General features: G+C 47.5%; 1 protein-coding gene across 1 annotated transcript in view; it reads left to right on the forward strand.

The window, feature by feature from the left end:
• PDIA5 (protein disulfide isomerase family A member 5) overlaps positions 1 to 13,324 on the forward strand; it is an 89,570-nt gene that overhangs the window by 40,836 nt on the left and 35,410 nt on the right. Inside the window, exons 7-8 of the mRNA XM_021692449.2 lie at positions 1,161 to 1,221; positions 9,372 to 9,439. Of these exons, the coding sequence (XP_021548124.1) occupies positions 1,161 to 1,221; positions 9,372 to 9,439 (129 nt within the window). The remainder of the gene's footprint in view (positions 1 to 1,160; positions 1,222 to 9,371; positions 9,440 to 13,324) is intronic.

Below are 13,324 nucleotides of genomic sequence, written 5' to 3' on the forward strand. Positions count from 1 at the left end.
CTTTCGACATAGTGCATACATAAATATTTTTACTCACAAAAGTGTCGTTGCATTTTATATGCTGCTTTGTAACTTGCTCCCCCCCCCCACTTAATGTAACATGCATATCTTATTGTGACGTTAAATATGCCTCTTCATCGTTTTTAATGATGCACTAGTATTCCATTGTGCGGGATGAACCCTCATCTATTTACCTAATGCCTTGTTGCTGCCAGAAAGCTGCATTTTGTAATCTCCTTTTATTTTCTTTATTATTCAAAAGAGAAAAACCTCTAATTTTCTTCAATGGAAACCAGTTAGAGAAGCAAATTATTTTAATCAAAACATGCTCTGTCATTGCGCTTCTCTGCAGTCCTTGATAGATCTGCTTTTTCCGGAACATTGTTGACTCTCGTTGGAAGAAGGGTCTCCAACCCTGCCTTACACTGAAGTCTCTCCATTAGCACTGTTGTGACCATTTGTCTTTTTACATTTATTGTATTTATTTAAGAAATACTTACGTATTGCCTAATAACGTGCCAGGTGCTATTCTAAGGGTTTTACAAATACAAATGATCTGTTTAGCTTGTAACCTCTGGGGGCTTGGGGGCTCGCCTCATCTGTATGCTTCTGTGCACACAGTGGACTCCTGGGCACATGGACGGTGGCAGCAGGGCTGGGGAAAGAGATGAGCGGGTGTGGTTTAACCCTGTGTTACCGTAACGAGCAGCTAGATCCCCATCTGGCCAAGTTGGGCTATAAGAAAACAACCCCCCCCAAAAAAAAAACAAAGCCACTACATAAATCACATGAAGGGGCAGCCTCATTGAGCCTCATGGGACACGAATAGCTCCTTGCAGTCTTTGAATTGTTCAGGCGGAGCTGAAGGTAAAGCTGGTAGCCTGGTGCTGACTACTTCATCACACTAAGTGGCCTTGGGAGGGGCCTCAGGTTCCCTGTCTGTAATATGCGGGGATGGTACAGATTGTCTCCATCGTCCAGCTCCTGATGGGCGGTAACTCTGACTGCATGCCCCACATCTCAGGTCAGACCTCGGGACTTCTGAATCCCCCGCCACCCCCGACGCTCTTCCGGCCGAGGCTGTGGGCCCCTGAGCAGGTGTTGCCTCCCTGTCATGTTCTTGTGTATGTGACCTGCCATGTTCTCTGTTTGTGCCTCAGGACTTCAGACGGCTCCTGAAGAAGGAAGAGAAGCCGCTCCTGATGATGTTCTATGCTCCCTGTGAGTGACCTTTCTCCTTTGGGCCAGAGTTAGTTGTTTAGACTCTTGCAGGGGCAGCTGGGGGGTGGGAGGCAGGGGACTGGGAGCTTGCCCCAGCTCTCTGAAAGTGTGAAGGGTGTCCCTCATCCCACTCTCTCTCTCTGTGCCTCTTTGCCTTTTCACCTGGCTCCTCTCTTCCTGCTGTCCGCATCAATTTTTCTCTCACTAGAATCCGCATCCTTCTGCCCTCTTTACCCTGAGCTCTAGCCAGCGACAGTACGGCTCTCCTCTCCAGATCCTCCCGCCATCTCGCCATGTCCCATTCCCCGCCCTCTGCGTCCTGGGGGCCTGAAGCCCTTCCCCCCCCAGCTGCGGGCCTGGGGAGCCAGGTGCCCCCAGAGCCGTGCTCCATCTCAGCGTCCTCTCTCAGGTACTGGGGCCACTCACCGCCCAGAGCTTGGCTGGCCTCCCCGGGCAGCTCTTCGCCCAGCTCTGGCTCCTGCACATCTCTGCCGGGGCCACCTGCGAGGTGTGGGGGGATCCGGACCAGGGAGGAAAGGGCCTCGTATTTTGGTTCAGTCTCTGATGAGGCGAGAGGCCGTAGGAACAGCAGAAAGACGATTGAGATGACAACCAGAAGGCCTAGGTTCTAACTCCAGCTGTGCCATCAGCGAGCTGGGTGACCTTGGTCAAATCCTTCACCTCTCTGCCCCTCAGTTTCTGTTTCTGTAAGAGAAGCGGTTGGGTCAGAGCAGTGACGTTCAGAGTTTTTGACTGTATTTCATAGTATTCATGTAAAAATATTTTTCATTGCAACCTAGCACTGTAAGTATACACAAATTATATCATTTTTACCTATATATATGTATATATATAATTTGTGCATACTTACAGTAAATAAGTTGAATAAGTAAATAAGCCAAAACAAGTTTTACCAAACCATACTTACCCTTACTACTTGCCATCCACTCTGCCAGATGCAGTACACACTATTTTCTTTTTCTATTTTGTTTGATTTAGAAGTTACTGGTTTTTCCTACTATGTCATAACCCTCTAATAAAGTGTCTGCAAACTATGGCCCATGGACTGTCCACCTTTTTGGTAAGTTAATTTTTGTTGGAACATAGACACGTTCAGTTTACACATTGTGGCTGCTTTCAGGCTAAGCAGAGTTGAGTAGTTGACAGTAGTATGTCCTGCAACGCCTCAGATACTCTGCCTGGGCCACCCCTGTGATCTAACGGGTCTCAACCCACCGATCAAAAATCCTCAGATTATAGCCTGCGGAAGGCCCCTAATGACTCTGTGTACTGCATATGCCCTTCCGGAAGCCAACAGCCCAAAGGCTGGGGCCATGCGTGGTGGGACGGGGGTGTCCTGTGGCCTGTCCGTGGCTTGGATGAGTATCAGAGGCTATGGCATCAAGGTTCTGTTTAGTTTTTTTGCTTTGTTTTGTTTTTTCCACTTTGGAACTGGTTTGTTTATTGCAATAGTATACATAAGACACAGCATAGGTGCTCAAATCAATTGTGTATCACGCTGCCTGGACTGGATTTCTGCCTAAAAGACATACGGCGTATGGCGTATTTTCTTTTTCCTTTTTTTTTTTTTTTTTTTTTTAAAGATTTTTTTTATTTATTTGACAGAGAGAGACACAGCGAGAGAGGGAACACAAGCAGGGGGAGAGGGAGAGGGAGAAACAGGCTCCCCACTGAGCAGGGAGCCTGATGCAGGATTCGATCCCAGGACCCTGGGATCATGACCCGAGCCGAAGGCAGTCGCTTAACTGACCGAGCCACCCAGGCGCCCTTCCTTTTTTTTTTTATTATGTAAGTTTCAGGTGTACCAATTATAATTTGACCTCTGCATATACAGCAAAGTGATCACCCCCAAAAGGCTAGTTACCATCCATTACCCCACAGTGGACTCCCTTCACCCACGCCCAAGCCCCTTTCCCCTCTGGTAACCACTGAACTGTTCTCTGTATCCGGTAGTTTGCTTTTGTTTTGTTTTTTAGATTCCACGTGGAAGTAAAGTTATGTGTTTTTTCTTTCTCCTTCTGACTTACTTCACTTAGCATAATGCCCTCAAGGTCTATCCATGTTGTTGCAGGTGGCAAGAGTTCATTCTTCTTTATTGCTGAGTAGTATTCTGTTGTATACATGTCCCACATTTCTTTATCCATTCATCCATCGATGGATATGTAGGTTGTTTCCGTATCTTGGCTATTGTAAATAATGCTGCGATAAACATGGGGGTGCATATATCTTTTCAAATTATTCTTCCGATAAATACCCAGTAGGGAAACAGCTGAATCATATGGTAGTTCTATTCTTAATTTTTTGAGGGATCTCCATACTGTTTTTCATAGTGGCTGCACCAATTTACATTCCCACCAACAGTGTACAAGGCTTCCTTTTTCTCCACATCTCTGCCAACACTTGTTATTTCTTATCTTTTTGATAAAAGCCATTCTGACAGGTGTGAGGTGGTATATCATGGTTTTGATTTGCATTTCCCTGACGATTAGTGATGTTGAGCATCTTTTCTTATGTCTGTTGGCCATCTGTATGTCTTCCTTGGAGAAATGTCTGGGCAGATCCTCTGCCCATTTTTTAATCGGGTTGTTTGTTTTTCTGTTGCTGAGTTGTATGAATTCTTTATATATTTTAGGTATTAACCCCTTATCAGATATATGATTGGCAAATATCTTCTTCCATTCAGTAGGTTGCCTTTTTATTTTGGTGATGGTTTCCTTCAGCGTACAGAAGCTTTTTAGTTTGAAGTAGTCCCATGTGTCTGTTTTTGCTTTTGTTTTCCTTGCCTTTGGAAGGAACACATAGCTAAGATTCATGTCAAGGAGCTTGCTGCCTACATTTTCTTCTAAGAGTTTTATGGTTTCAGGTCTTTCATTCAAGTCTCTTATCCGTTTTGAGTTAATTTTTGTGTATGGTGTAAGACAGTGGCCTAGTTTCATTCTTTTGCATGTGGCTGACCAGTTTTCTCAACACCATTTATTAAAGGGCCTGTTCTTTCTCTGTTGTATGTTCTCGGCTCCTTCTCATAAATTAATTATCTATGTATGTGTAGGTTATCTCTGAGCTCTCAGTTCTTTTCCATTAATCTGTGTATCTTTTATGCCAGGACCATATTGTTTTGATTATTATGGCTCTGTAGTATAGTTTGAAATCAGGGAGCATCATACCCACAGCTTTGTTCTTTCCTTTCTTATGTTTCGACTATTTGGGATCTTTTGCAGCTCATAAAAATTTGAGAATTATTTGTTCTAGTTCTGTGAGATATGATATTGGAATTCTGGTAGGGGTTGCATTGAATCTGTAGTTTGCTTTGGGTAGTGTGGACATTTAAACAATATTAATCCTTCCAATCCATGAGTGTGGAATATCTTTTATTCGTGTCATCTTCAATTTCTTTTATCAGTATCTTATAGGCTTCAGTATACCTACAGGTCTTTTACCTCCTTGGTTAAATTTATTCTTAGATATATTATTCTTTTTGATGCAATTTTAAATGTGATTTTTCCTTTATTTCTCTTTCTGATAGTTTGTTATTAATGTATGGAAATGCCACAGATTTCTGTATATTGATTTTGTATCCTGTGACTTTACTGAATTTACTTATTAGTTCTAACAGTTTTGGGGTATTTTTAGGGTTTTCTATATGTAGTATCATATCATCTGTAAATACTGACAGTTTTACTTCTTCCTTTCTGATTTGGATGCCTTCCATTTCTTTTTCTTGCCTCATTGCTGTGGGTAGGACTTCCAGTACTATGTTGAATGAAAGTGGCAGGAGTGGGCATACTTGTCTTGTTCTTGATCTTGGAGGAAAAGCTTTTAGCTTTTTCCTATTGAGTATTATGTTAGCTGTGGGTTTGTCATATATGGCCTTTATTATGTTGAGGTATGTTATCTCTATACCCACTTTGTTGAGGGTTTTTATCATAAATAGATGTTGAATTTTACTGGGTGCTTTTTCTTTATCCATTGAGATGATCTTATGATTTTTATCCTTCATTTTGTTGACCTGGTGTATCATGTTGGTTGATTTGCAAATATTGAGCTATCCTTGCATCCCTAGAATAAATCTCACTTGATTGTGTTGTATAATCTTTTTAATGTATTGTTGAATTTGGTTTGCTAATATTTTGTTGAGGATTTTTACGTCTATGTTCATCAAGGATATTGGCCTATAATTTTCTCTTTTTCTGGTATCCTTGTCCGGTTTTAGTATCAGGGTAATTTTGGCTTCATAAAATGTGTTTGGAGGTATTCCCCTCCTCTTCAGTTTTTTGGAAGAGTTTGAGAAGGATAGGTATTAAATCTCTGAATGTTTGGAAGAATTCATCAGTGAAGCCATCTGGTCCTGGACTTTTGTCTGTTGGCAGGTGTTTTATTACTGATTCAATCTCCTTGCTAGCAATTGGTCTATTTAGGTTTTCTGTTTCTTACTGATTTAATCTTAGAAGAGTGTATGTTTCTAGGAATTTACATATTTCTTCTAAATTGTCCAGTTTGTTGGTGACCAATCATCCATACTAGTCTCTTACGATCCTTTGTTATTTCTGTGATGTGAGTTGTAACTTCTCATTTCAGTTCTGTTTACTCTTGAAAGCCTGCCTTGAATCCACCTTCTTGAGAAGTTCTTTGAGCAAAGACTCCTCCCATTTCCACCTGAGTGATCATGCCTCCCTGGATGGCTGCCCTTCTATGAGGTTATGGTGGTTCTGCCTGACTTGGGCCTGTGATTTATTCACCATGACAATAGCCTTTCCCCTGCCCCTGTTGATTGCTGGGTGTCCCTCTAACCCAGCCTCCTCTCAGACACCTTGCTTGCTTATAGAAACGAGACCCTGGTGTCCCACTTCTTGTTAGAGCTGGCTCTGCTCAGAATGATCTGCACTTTAACCCTGGGTCATTTTTTTTTCATTAATGTTCACTGGTTGGTTTCACCCCTTTTTGTTTCTCCTTGGAGGGATCTTATTAACTACCCAGCTGTGAGTTGCTTCAGGAATTGTCCTGCCTGCCCAGCCTCTTGAGGACAGGGCCTCCTATGGTTTGTCTCAGAAGCCTTCAGAAGTCAATTCATTGGTTAAATGAGACTAAAACAGAGTGTGTATCAGTGTACAGTACGTGTTGCAAGGCAGCATCATGGTCTAGCTGTGTGGGTTTCAGTATAATGACACTGGTTGATCACTTACAAAGAGTGGTTCCGTAGCAGTCTGCGTTAGAGTATGCGAGCCATCTCTCCACACCCCCTCCCCAGGCCGTGTGGCAGTGTGCCCCCCCTCACCACGGCAGGCAGAGAGGCAAGCATAGTTACTGTGTCTATATGATGGAAAGCTGGGGTAGGAGAAGTGAGACCCCTTGTTGGTATCACAGAGCAATTAGTAGTTGGGGAGGGAGGGCGAAAACTCGGAGCTGTTAAGTTCAAATTTGTGGAGGGGTCAGATTGGATGGCCTCCTGGGTCCCAGGTACCCCAGGACTCTTTTGTTGTTGTTTTTATTGAAACAAACTTGTTCTTCTATTATACTTGTCCACTCAAGCCTTCATGGCTTCATAATTCAGCCTATTCCTGGAAACACACCAATTCCCTAAGTGGGAGGTCTTTTAGGACTCTGATCCTTTGATCGTGTTTGGGGTGAATGAACCCGAAGGCAGTGGGAGGCTTTACTTGTGACAAAGAATCCGGTTCCTCAGGACCTACTGCCTATTCAGTAAATGTTTGTTGACTGAATTAGTGAGAAAGTAAAAAGGTGACTGCTCTAACTTTGGGGAGTTGAGAGTGACAGTCTTATTTCTTCCCCTGCCTCTCAGTCGAATCCGTCGGAAGATAAATTCAGATAGGGACCACAGTACCAGCTCTATTTCTGGTGAAGTTAAATTGGAAACCGGCTTGGCCCGGAGCTTCCTATTACTTTTCCCATCACCTCTTCACCTCACTAACTTCTTCTCCCAGGACTGCTGGTCTCCGTCCACGGGGAGTTCGGGGGACGTGGCGGGTAAGGCTGCCGCAGGCTGCAGGCGGGCGGAGCTGGACGCGAGATGCCACCCCTGTGGGGACAGTTCATGAATTAAGCTTCTGACTGATGAACGTGGCCCAGAGGGCGTCCGACTCCCACCACCTCATCAAGTCACCAAGTAAAGAGTGGGTGACAGCAAGTGCCCTCCCACCCCCACTCACTTTCCCTCCTGACAGTGACAGCCTCTGTCCGCTGTGGAGGGGTTCCCCCACGGCGGCAGACCTCCCGGGGGCACACACTCCGGTCTTGTGTTCCCGGGGCCTGCCCTGCTGAGTGTCAGGCGCTGTCTCCGTGCCACCGAGGGCAAAGCTGAGGCTCAGACCGCGTGGCCAGGCTTAGAGAGGCAGCAGATGGTCAAGGGGAGAAGCAGGCCTGGGTCTCCTACTCCTCGGAGCCGAGCTTCTTCCTCTGCTGTGCGGCCTCCTATTGTCTCTGCTGTGTCACATCCAGCTTGGGGCATGGGCACCTGCCTGAGGCGGCCTTGTTGTCCCTGTGTCCAGCCCTGTGAAGTCCCACAGTGGGAACAGTGTACCCTGACAGATGTCACATTCCTTTCTTCATGACACTTGCGGGGATGGTGCTGTGTGGGCTGCTGGAGAGAGGTACCTCGTGTCTTCTGAGGGCAGAAGCTGTGGGCTTGTGCTGTGTGCTGACCTGGCAACAGCTCCCACTCTCCTGAGTCTCCCGGAGTCTGAGGCTGTACTAATAGCATGAGCCTGAGCCCACGCTTCATATGCCGCTGTGTGTCCGGTGTGTGTGTTCGTCTCTCTGACAGGCAGGGATGTCGGGGAGGGACCGTGGGCACTTAGGGAGCTCCATGTCGAAATAGCCTGTGTCGCATTTGGTCCAGTAGACTTGGTGTTGGGGAGGTTCCAGTGGTCCCAGGATAGCTTGGACCTGCTCACGGTTCTCCAGAGTCTGTATGTGGCCCGGTTGGTAAGAGCACCTCTCTGATCTGTATTACTCTGCCCGCGGTCAGTCTGCCACGGCGTTAGCTAACATGGATTAGAGCTTGTCAGCCTGCCGCTGCATGGCCCTGTCCCCCCTGTGTCATGTTGAGATGAGATCCAGCCTGACACAGGGTTCTGGGCAGCTTTGGTGTCTGCAGCCTTCAGGTGCATCTCAAAGCCTTTTTACAGCAGAGCGTCTGTCAGAAAGAATAACAGCTTGTCATGTCAGAATTCCTTATGTCTGAAGAAACCAGTGCATGTGCCCTGTGGGGTCAGCACCGAAATGTGGCCTGCTCCGACTGATGTGGGGTGGGGCATGCTTTTAAATCAAGGTCACTCCGAAGTACTAGTGGATCTTTGGGGCTTGGCTGTCTGGCCCAAGGCTTGGGGGGCCTTCACCACCCCAGGGGGAGAAGAGTGCGACCACATGGTAGAGGGTTGAGCCAGAGACATTATAGAATCATCCGATGTCAGAGCTGGAGGGGGCCTGAGGTTGTCTGCTCCAAACCTCCTCATTTGCCAGAAGGAGCCATCAGCCAGCGAGGAGAGGTGACCTGTCCAGGGCCATGCAGTGCATGACAAGAAGACAGGCACTCAGGTGTGCCAATCCTGGCCTGGCGCTCCTCCCACGAGGCCTGAGCTGGTACTTTCACACCAGCCCATCTCCACTCACTGCCTAATTATTCCTGTGGACGGAAGAAAAGGGCCGTGGAAATCCCAAAGCTCAGCGTATCTGTGGTTGGACAGTTTTCTTCCTAATGGCATCTGGTCCGTGTTCATTCGTAGCCCCTGACTGGACAGTGAGGGGAGGCTTTTAGCTGCGCTTTCCTGTCACCTCTTCTGGTTCCCGGAATTCCCGGTGAACTCATGATCAGCCCTAAATTATTCCCTGCTTTGCTCTTCTCCAGCCATGTTGTGTTTGCTTAGTCAGTCCCACGTTTATTGAGGGACTGCTGGGCTGTGTCCTATTTTCTGCCATTGAGACTGTAAGCTCTTTGGAGGGCAGGGCCTCTGCATCCTGGTCTTTCTGTGTTCCCAGGCCCTGGGGCAGTCCTGCCCTTCTGCAGGCTGGGTAAAAGTGTGCTGCCAGAGGTCAGCCTGAGGGGAGGGAGGGCAGGGCGCAGGGGTCTGGCACCCGGGATAACCATGTCTGCTTTCTCTCCTGCCCGTGACTAGGGTGCAGCATGTGCAAGAGGATAATGCCACATTTCCAGAAGGCCGCGACCCAGCTGCGAGGCCACTTTGTAAGTGAGGCCCCCGGGCCTGGCAGGGCTGGCCGGCTCACCTGAAGAGTCGATGGAGGAGGGGCTTAGGGTGGGGGAGGGCGGATTTGAAAATTGTGAGGACTTCCCCTCCTACTGCTGCCCGTGCTCCCTGCGCGTGTGATCCAGACCTGTCCTTGGTGGATGGTGAGAACTCCACAGGGTTGCTGGGACCAGGAGGATCTGGTGCTTGTCCAACCAAGGCCAGTGACTTAATAGCCAGGCAACCAGCAAGAAGCACAGGTGGTATTGCTGGGTGACCAGGGGCCATCAGTAGACCATCAGGGCTCCAGAATGACTGGGGCTGGGCTCCAAAGTGGGCCGAGGCTCCTGGTGCTGGGTAGTCCAGTGGCAAAGAAAGGGGCATGGTGACCAGTGGTGGGCCCAAAGCACAAGCGGGTTCAGGGGGCAGTTTCCTGCCAAGCTTGCCAGGGCTGTGGTTCCTGTGTGGTGGGACAACAATAGAAATGACAGCAGAAAGAGGTAGTCCAGGCGGGGAGCTGGAGACCTGAGCTTGCAGGCACTCTCTGAAGGACGGTGTGCAGAGTGTGTGGGCATGGGAAGCAGACAGAAGCCAGGGTTGTCTCGGGGATGCCCACCTTTCACGGACAGGAGGGGGAAGAGGAGCCACTGAGGAAATGGGCCTCAGGAAGAAAGAGCAACCAGGATGGTGCAGGAGGGGCGGGGAGACCGGGCAGTCAGAGCTCACCAAGCTGAGGACCCCTCACTGATGGTCCTGGTCATCTCTGTGCAGCCCCCACCCACCAGCCTTGTCTCTTCTCCGCCGTATGTCTGTCCAGTTTTGCACTTACCCTGAGCCACAGACATTTAGGTTTTTTTTTAATTTGTTTTTGTTTCCATTGGCGGCAACAGAAAAAGAGTTGCTGGTTCCTCCAGGGAGCGTGGAAAAATCTATACACATTTTATGAAAGGTTGTGGGGAGGAGAGCCATCACGGTGGGGCTGGCCAGAGTCCCATGAAGGGAGTTCATGATATTTATATATTTATGATATCATGATATTTATATATTTAAGTTGGTGATTAGTTCAAAGTCAATTGAAAAAGTTGACGTGGCAGCACCTGGGCATGGTGACAGCCCCGCCACCTGGGCTGCCTGCAAGATTGGGTTGCAGAGAACTGGTGCTTTCTCTTTTGACCTCATTCTGGCACAACACGAAGGTCCTGCTTGTTTCTCACTAATGAATTTTTAGCAACTTGCCGAGAGATGTTTGCCTTGGGGCACAGATACTTCACTTGGGGCAAGTTTCACTTTGCATTTTGGGGCCTCAGTAGATAGCATATTTCACGATTATTTCTCCTGGAGAAAAGACTTAATTACCTAGTGTTCTCCCTACCCACACTCGTTTACCCTTAGAAAACTCAACTTCCTGACTCTGTGGTGTGGTTGAAGTCACACAGCTCCAGCCCCGGTCAGATCACAAATGCCTGGCCAGCTCCATCAGAGCAGGCGAGGTCTTAGGGCCAGTCTTGTGTGACATCTGGAAGATGCTCAGCCAATGGCACATCTTCCTGCCGAACTTAGTATTCTTCCCAGCCCCTCCTGTGCTCCCACAGAGCTTATCCCTGCCATGCATGGCCAGGTCTGCTCCTCTTTGCTTTTATTCCAGATCCCGTTGTTCACCCGTTGATACTAATTATAATATGATTTTCTCACTGTAGTGTGAGCTTCTTGAGCACTGGGGCTGTGTTTGGTCCATGTCTGGTTCTTCAGCACAAGCACAGGGCCAAGCTCATAGTGGTACCCCATATGTGCTGACGAATGAATGAGGGAGTGTGTGGCTTATCACTCCTGGGGACGTTTTATTTTGAGCTCTGCATTTACTCAAAAAATGATGTTCCTCTTTTTTTTTTTTTTTTTAAGATTTTATTTAGTTATTTGAGAGAGAGAGAGTGCAAGCACAAGTAGGGGGAGGGACATTAGGGAGAGAAGATCTCAAGCAGACTCCACACTTGATCCCACGACCCTGAGATCATGACTTGATCCAAAACCAAGAGTTGGATCCTCAACCGACTGAGCCACCCAGGTGCCCTGATGTTCCTCTTTTTAAAGGAAATCAGAGCATCAGTTATTAAGGACAGAGACAAAGTGGGAAGGATGTTTGTGGGACGAGGTCTTTCTCCTTGGCCTTGGGCTCACATGAGGCTCTTTCTCAAGATTAGCCCTGAAGATTACTTCTTTTAGGGGTACCTGCTTCCAAAAAAGAAAACAACAACAACAGTGCCTGCTTCTTCTGCCTGGGCCCAAGTCAAGAAACATAAAAAGTGGCCCTTCCAGTTCCCTAGACAACATTACAGAAGACTCAGTGGGGTCGTCTGGGTGCCTGGAGCGCCTGGCTGCTCAAGCCCAGCTTTGGCTAGGTGTTAGTTACCTTGGCCTAGGGCATCTGTGTTGTGCGAAATCATTCATTTCCTTGCTTCTGTGTTTTCTTGCTTGGGGTACGTTTTGTTCTGTTTCTTAGGAAAGCACCTTTAGAAAGTTCTCATCCTTTCCCAGCTCCGTAACTGGGGAAAAATGTGGCCACATGCACACGACCCACTCTCCTCTCTCTGCCCACCATCCTGGGTCAGGCCCCTGGTTAGCCCACACAGGGTGATTGCGCGAGACTGCTGACTTCTCTTCCTGACCCATGACTTGCCCCTTACAGCCTGACTTGTTTATATTAAAAAAAGAAAAGGGCGGTGGGTGCCTGGGTGGCTCAGTCAGTTGAGCGTCCAACTCTTGGCTTTGGCTCAGGTCATGATCCCAGGATCCTGGGATCGAGCCCTGCTTAGCGGGGCGTCTGCTTCTCCCACTCCCTCTGCCCCCTCCCCTGCTCATGCTCTCTCTGTCTCTCTCTCAAATAAAATAAATAAAATCTTAAAAAAAAAAAAAAAGTGCAGCTGGAAAACCCTCCAGCACCCCCTGAATAAAGTGCTGCTTGCTTAGACATTAAAGCCTTTTCCAGAGTGAGCTCAGTGAACTGGTCCAGCCTTCTCTTCTACCCCCTTCTGTGTCCTACTGGCCTGTTGAACCAGCATATTCCCTGCTTCTTGGGCTGCATCTTGTTCTGTCTCACTTCCATGTCTGTGGAATTCTTACCTACCCTTGAGCACCAGCTCTGTGAAGCTTCCATCTTGTTCCTGTCGGATCATGAGGCAGAGCGAGTCACGCCACCGAACATGTGACTCCAGGTCAGGCCTTGTGGCCTTAACTTTTAGGCTGAAACCAGTTTTGCCTCATTTGGCTTTACAGACTCCAAAAAGTGTTTGTACATAGTTGTTCAAGAAATATTTATCTCAGGGCGCCTGGGCAGCTCGGTCAGTTAAGCGTCTGCCTTCGGCTCAGGTCATGATCCCAGGGTCCTGGGATCGAGCCCCTCATCGGGCTCCCTGCTCGGCGGGAAGCCTGCTTCTCCCTCTCCCTCTGCCCCTCCCCCCTGCTTGTGTGCTCTCTCTCTCTCAATAAATAAATTAAAATCTTTAAAATAAAAGAGTTTAAAAAAATACTTATCTCATTAATAAATGCCCCCAAGAGGCACAAGAGTACTACAGAAACCCTGAGAACTAAAAGTTCATCACAAGCAAAGATGGTTTGGAAAGGCTGCAGTAGGAAGGTGGGATTCGGTTTGCCTTAAAGGATGAATAAATCTTAGGTAGAAATTGTGAGATGGGGAGTGGGCATCCTAAGCAAAAGGACTAGAAGACACAAAGTAAGGGCCAGGGGAACACAGCATGTATTCTGGAAACTTGGGCAGAATTGCAGAGCTTCTTAGTAGTAGTAATGAAAACGGCTAACATATTTTTAAATTTATTTTTGTAATTTAAATTCAATTCATTAACATATACTGTATTATTAGTTTCAGCGGT

The sequence above is a fragment of the Neomonachus schauinslandi genome, chromosome 1, assembly GCF_002201575.2.
Source record: "Neomonachus schauinslandi chromosome 1, ASM220157v2, whole genome shotgun sequence".
NCBI lineage: Eukaryota > Metazoa > Chordata > Mammalia > Carnivora > Phocidae > Neomonachus > Neomonachus schauinslandi.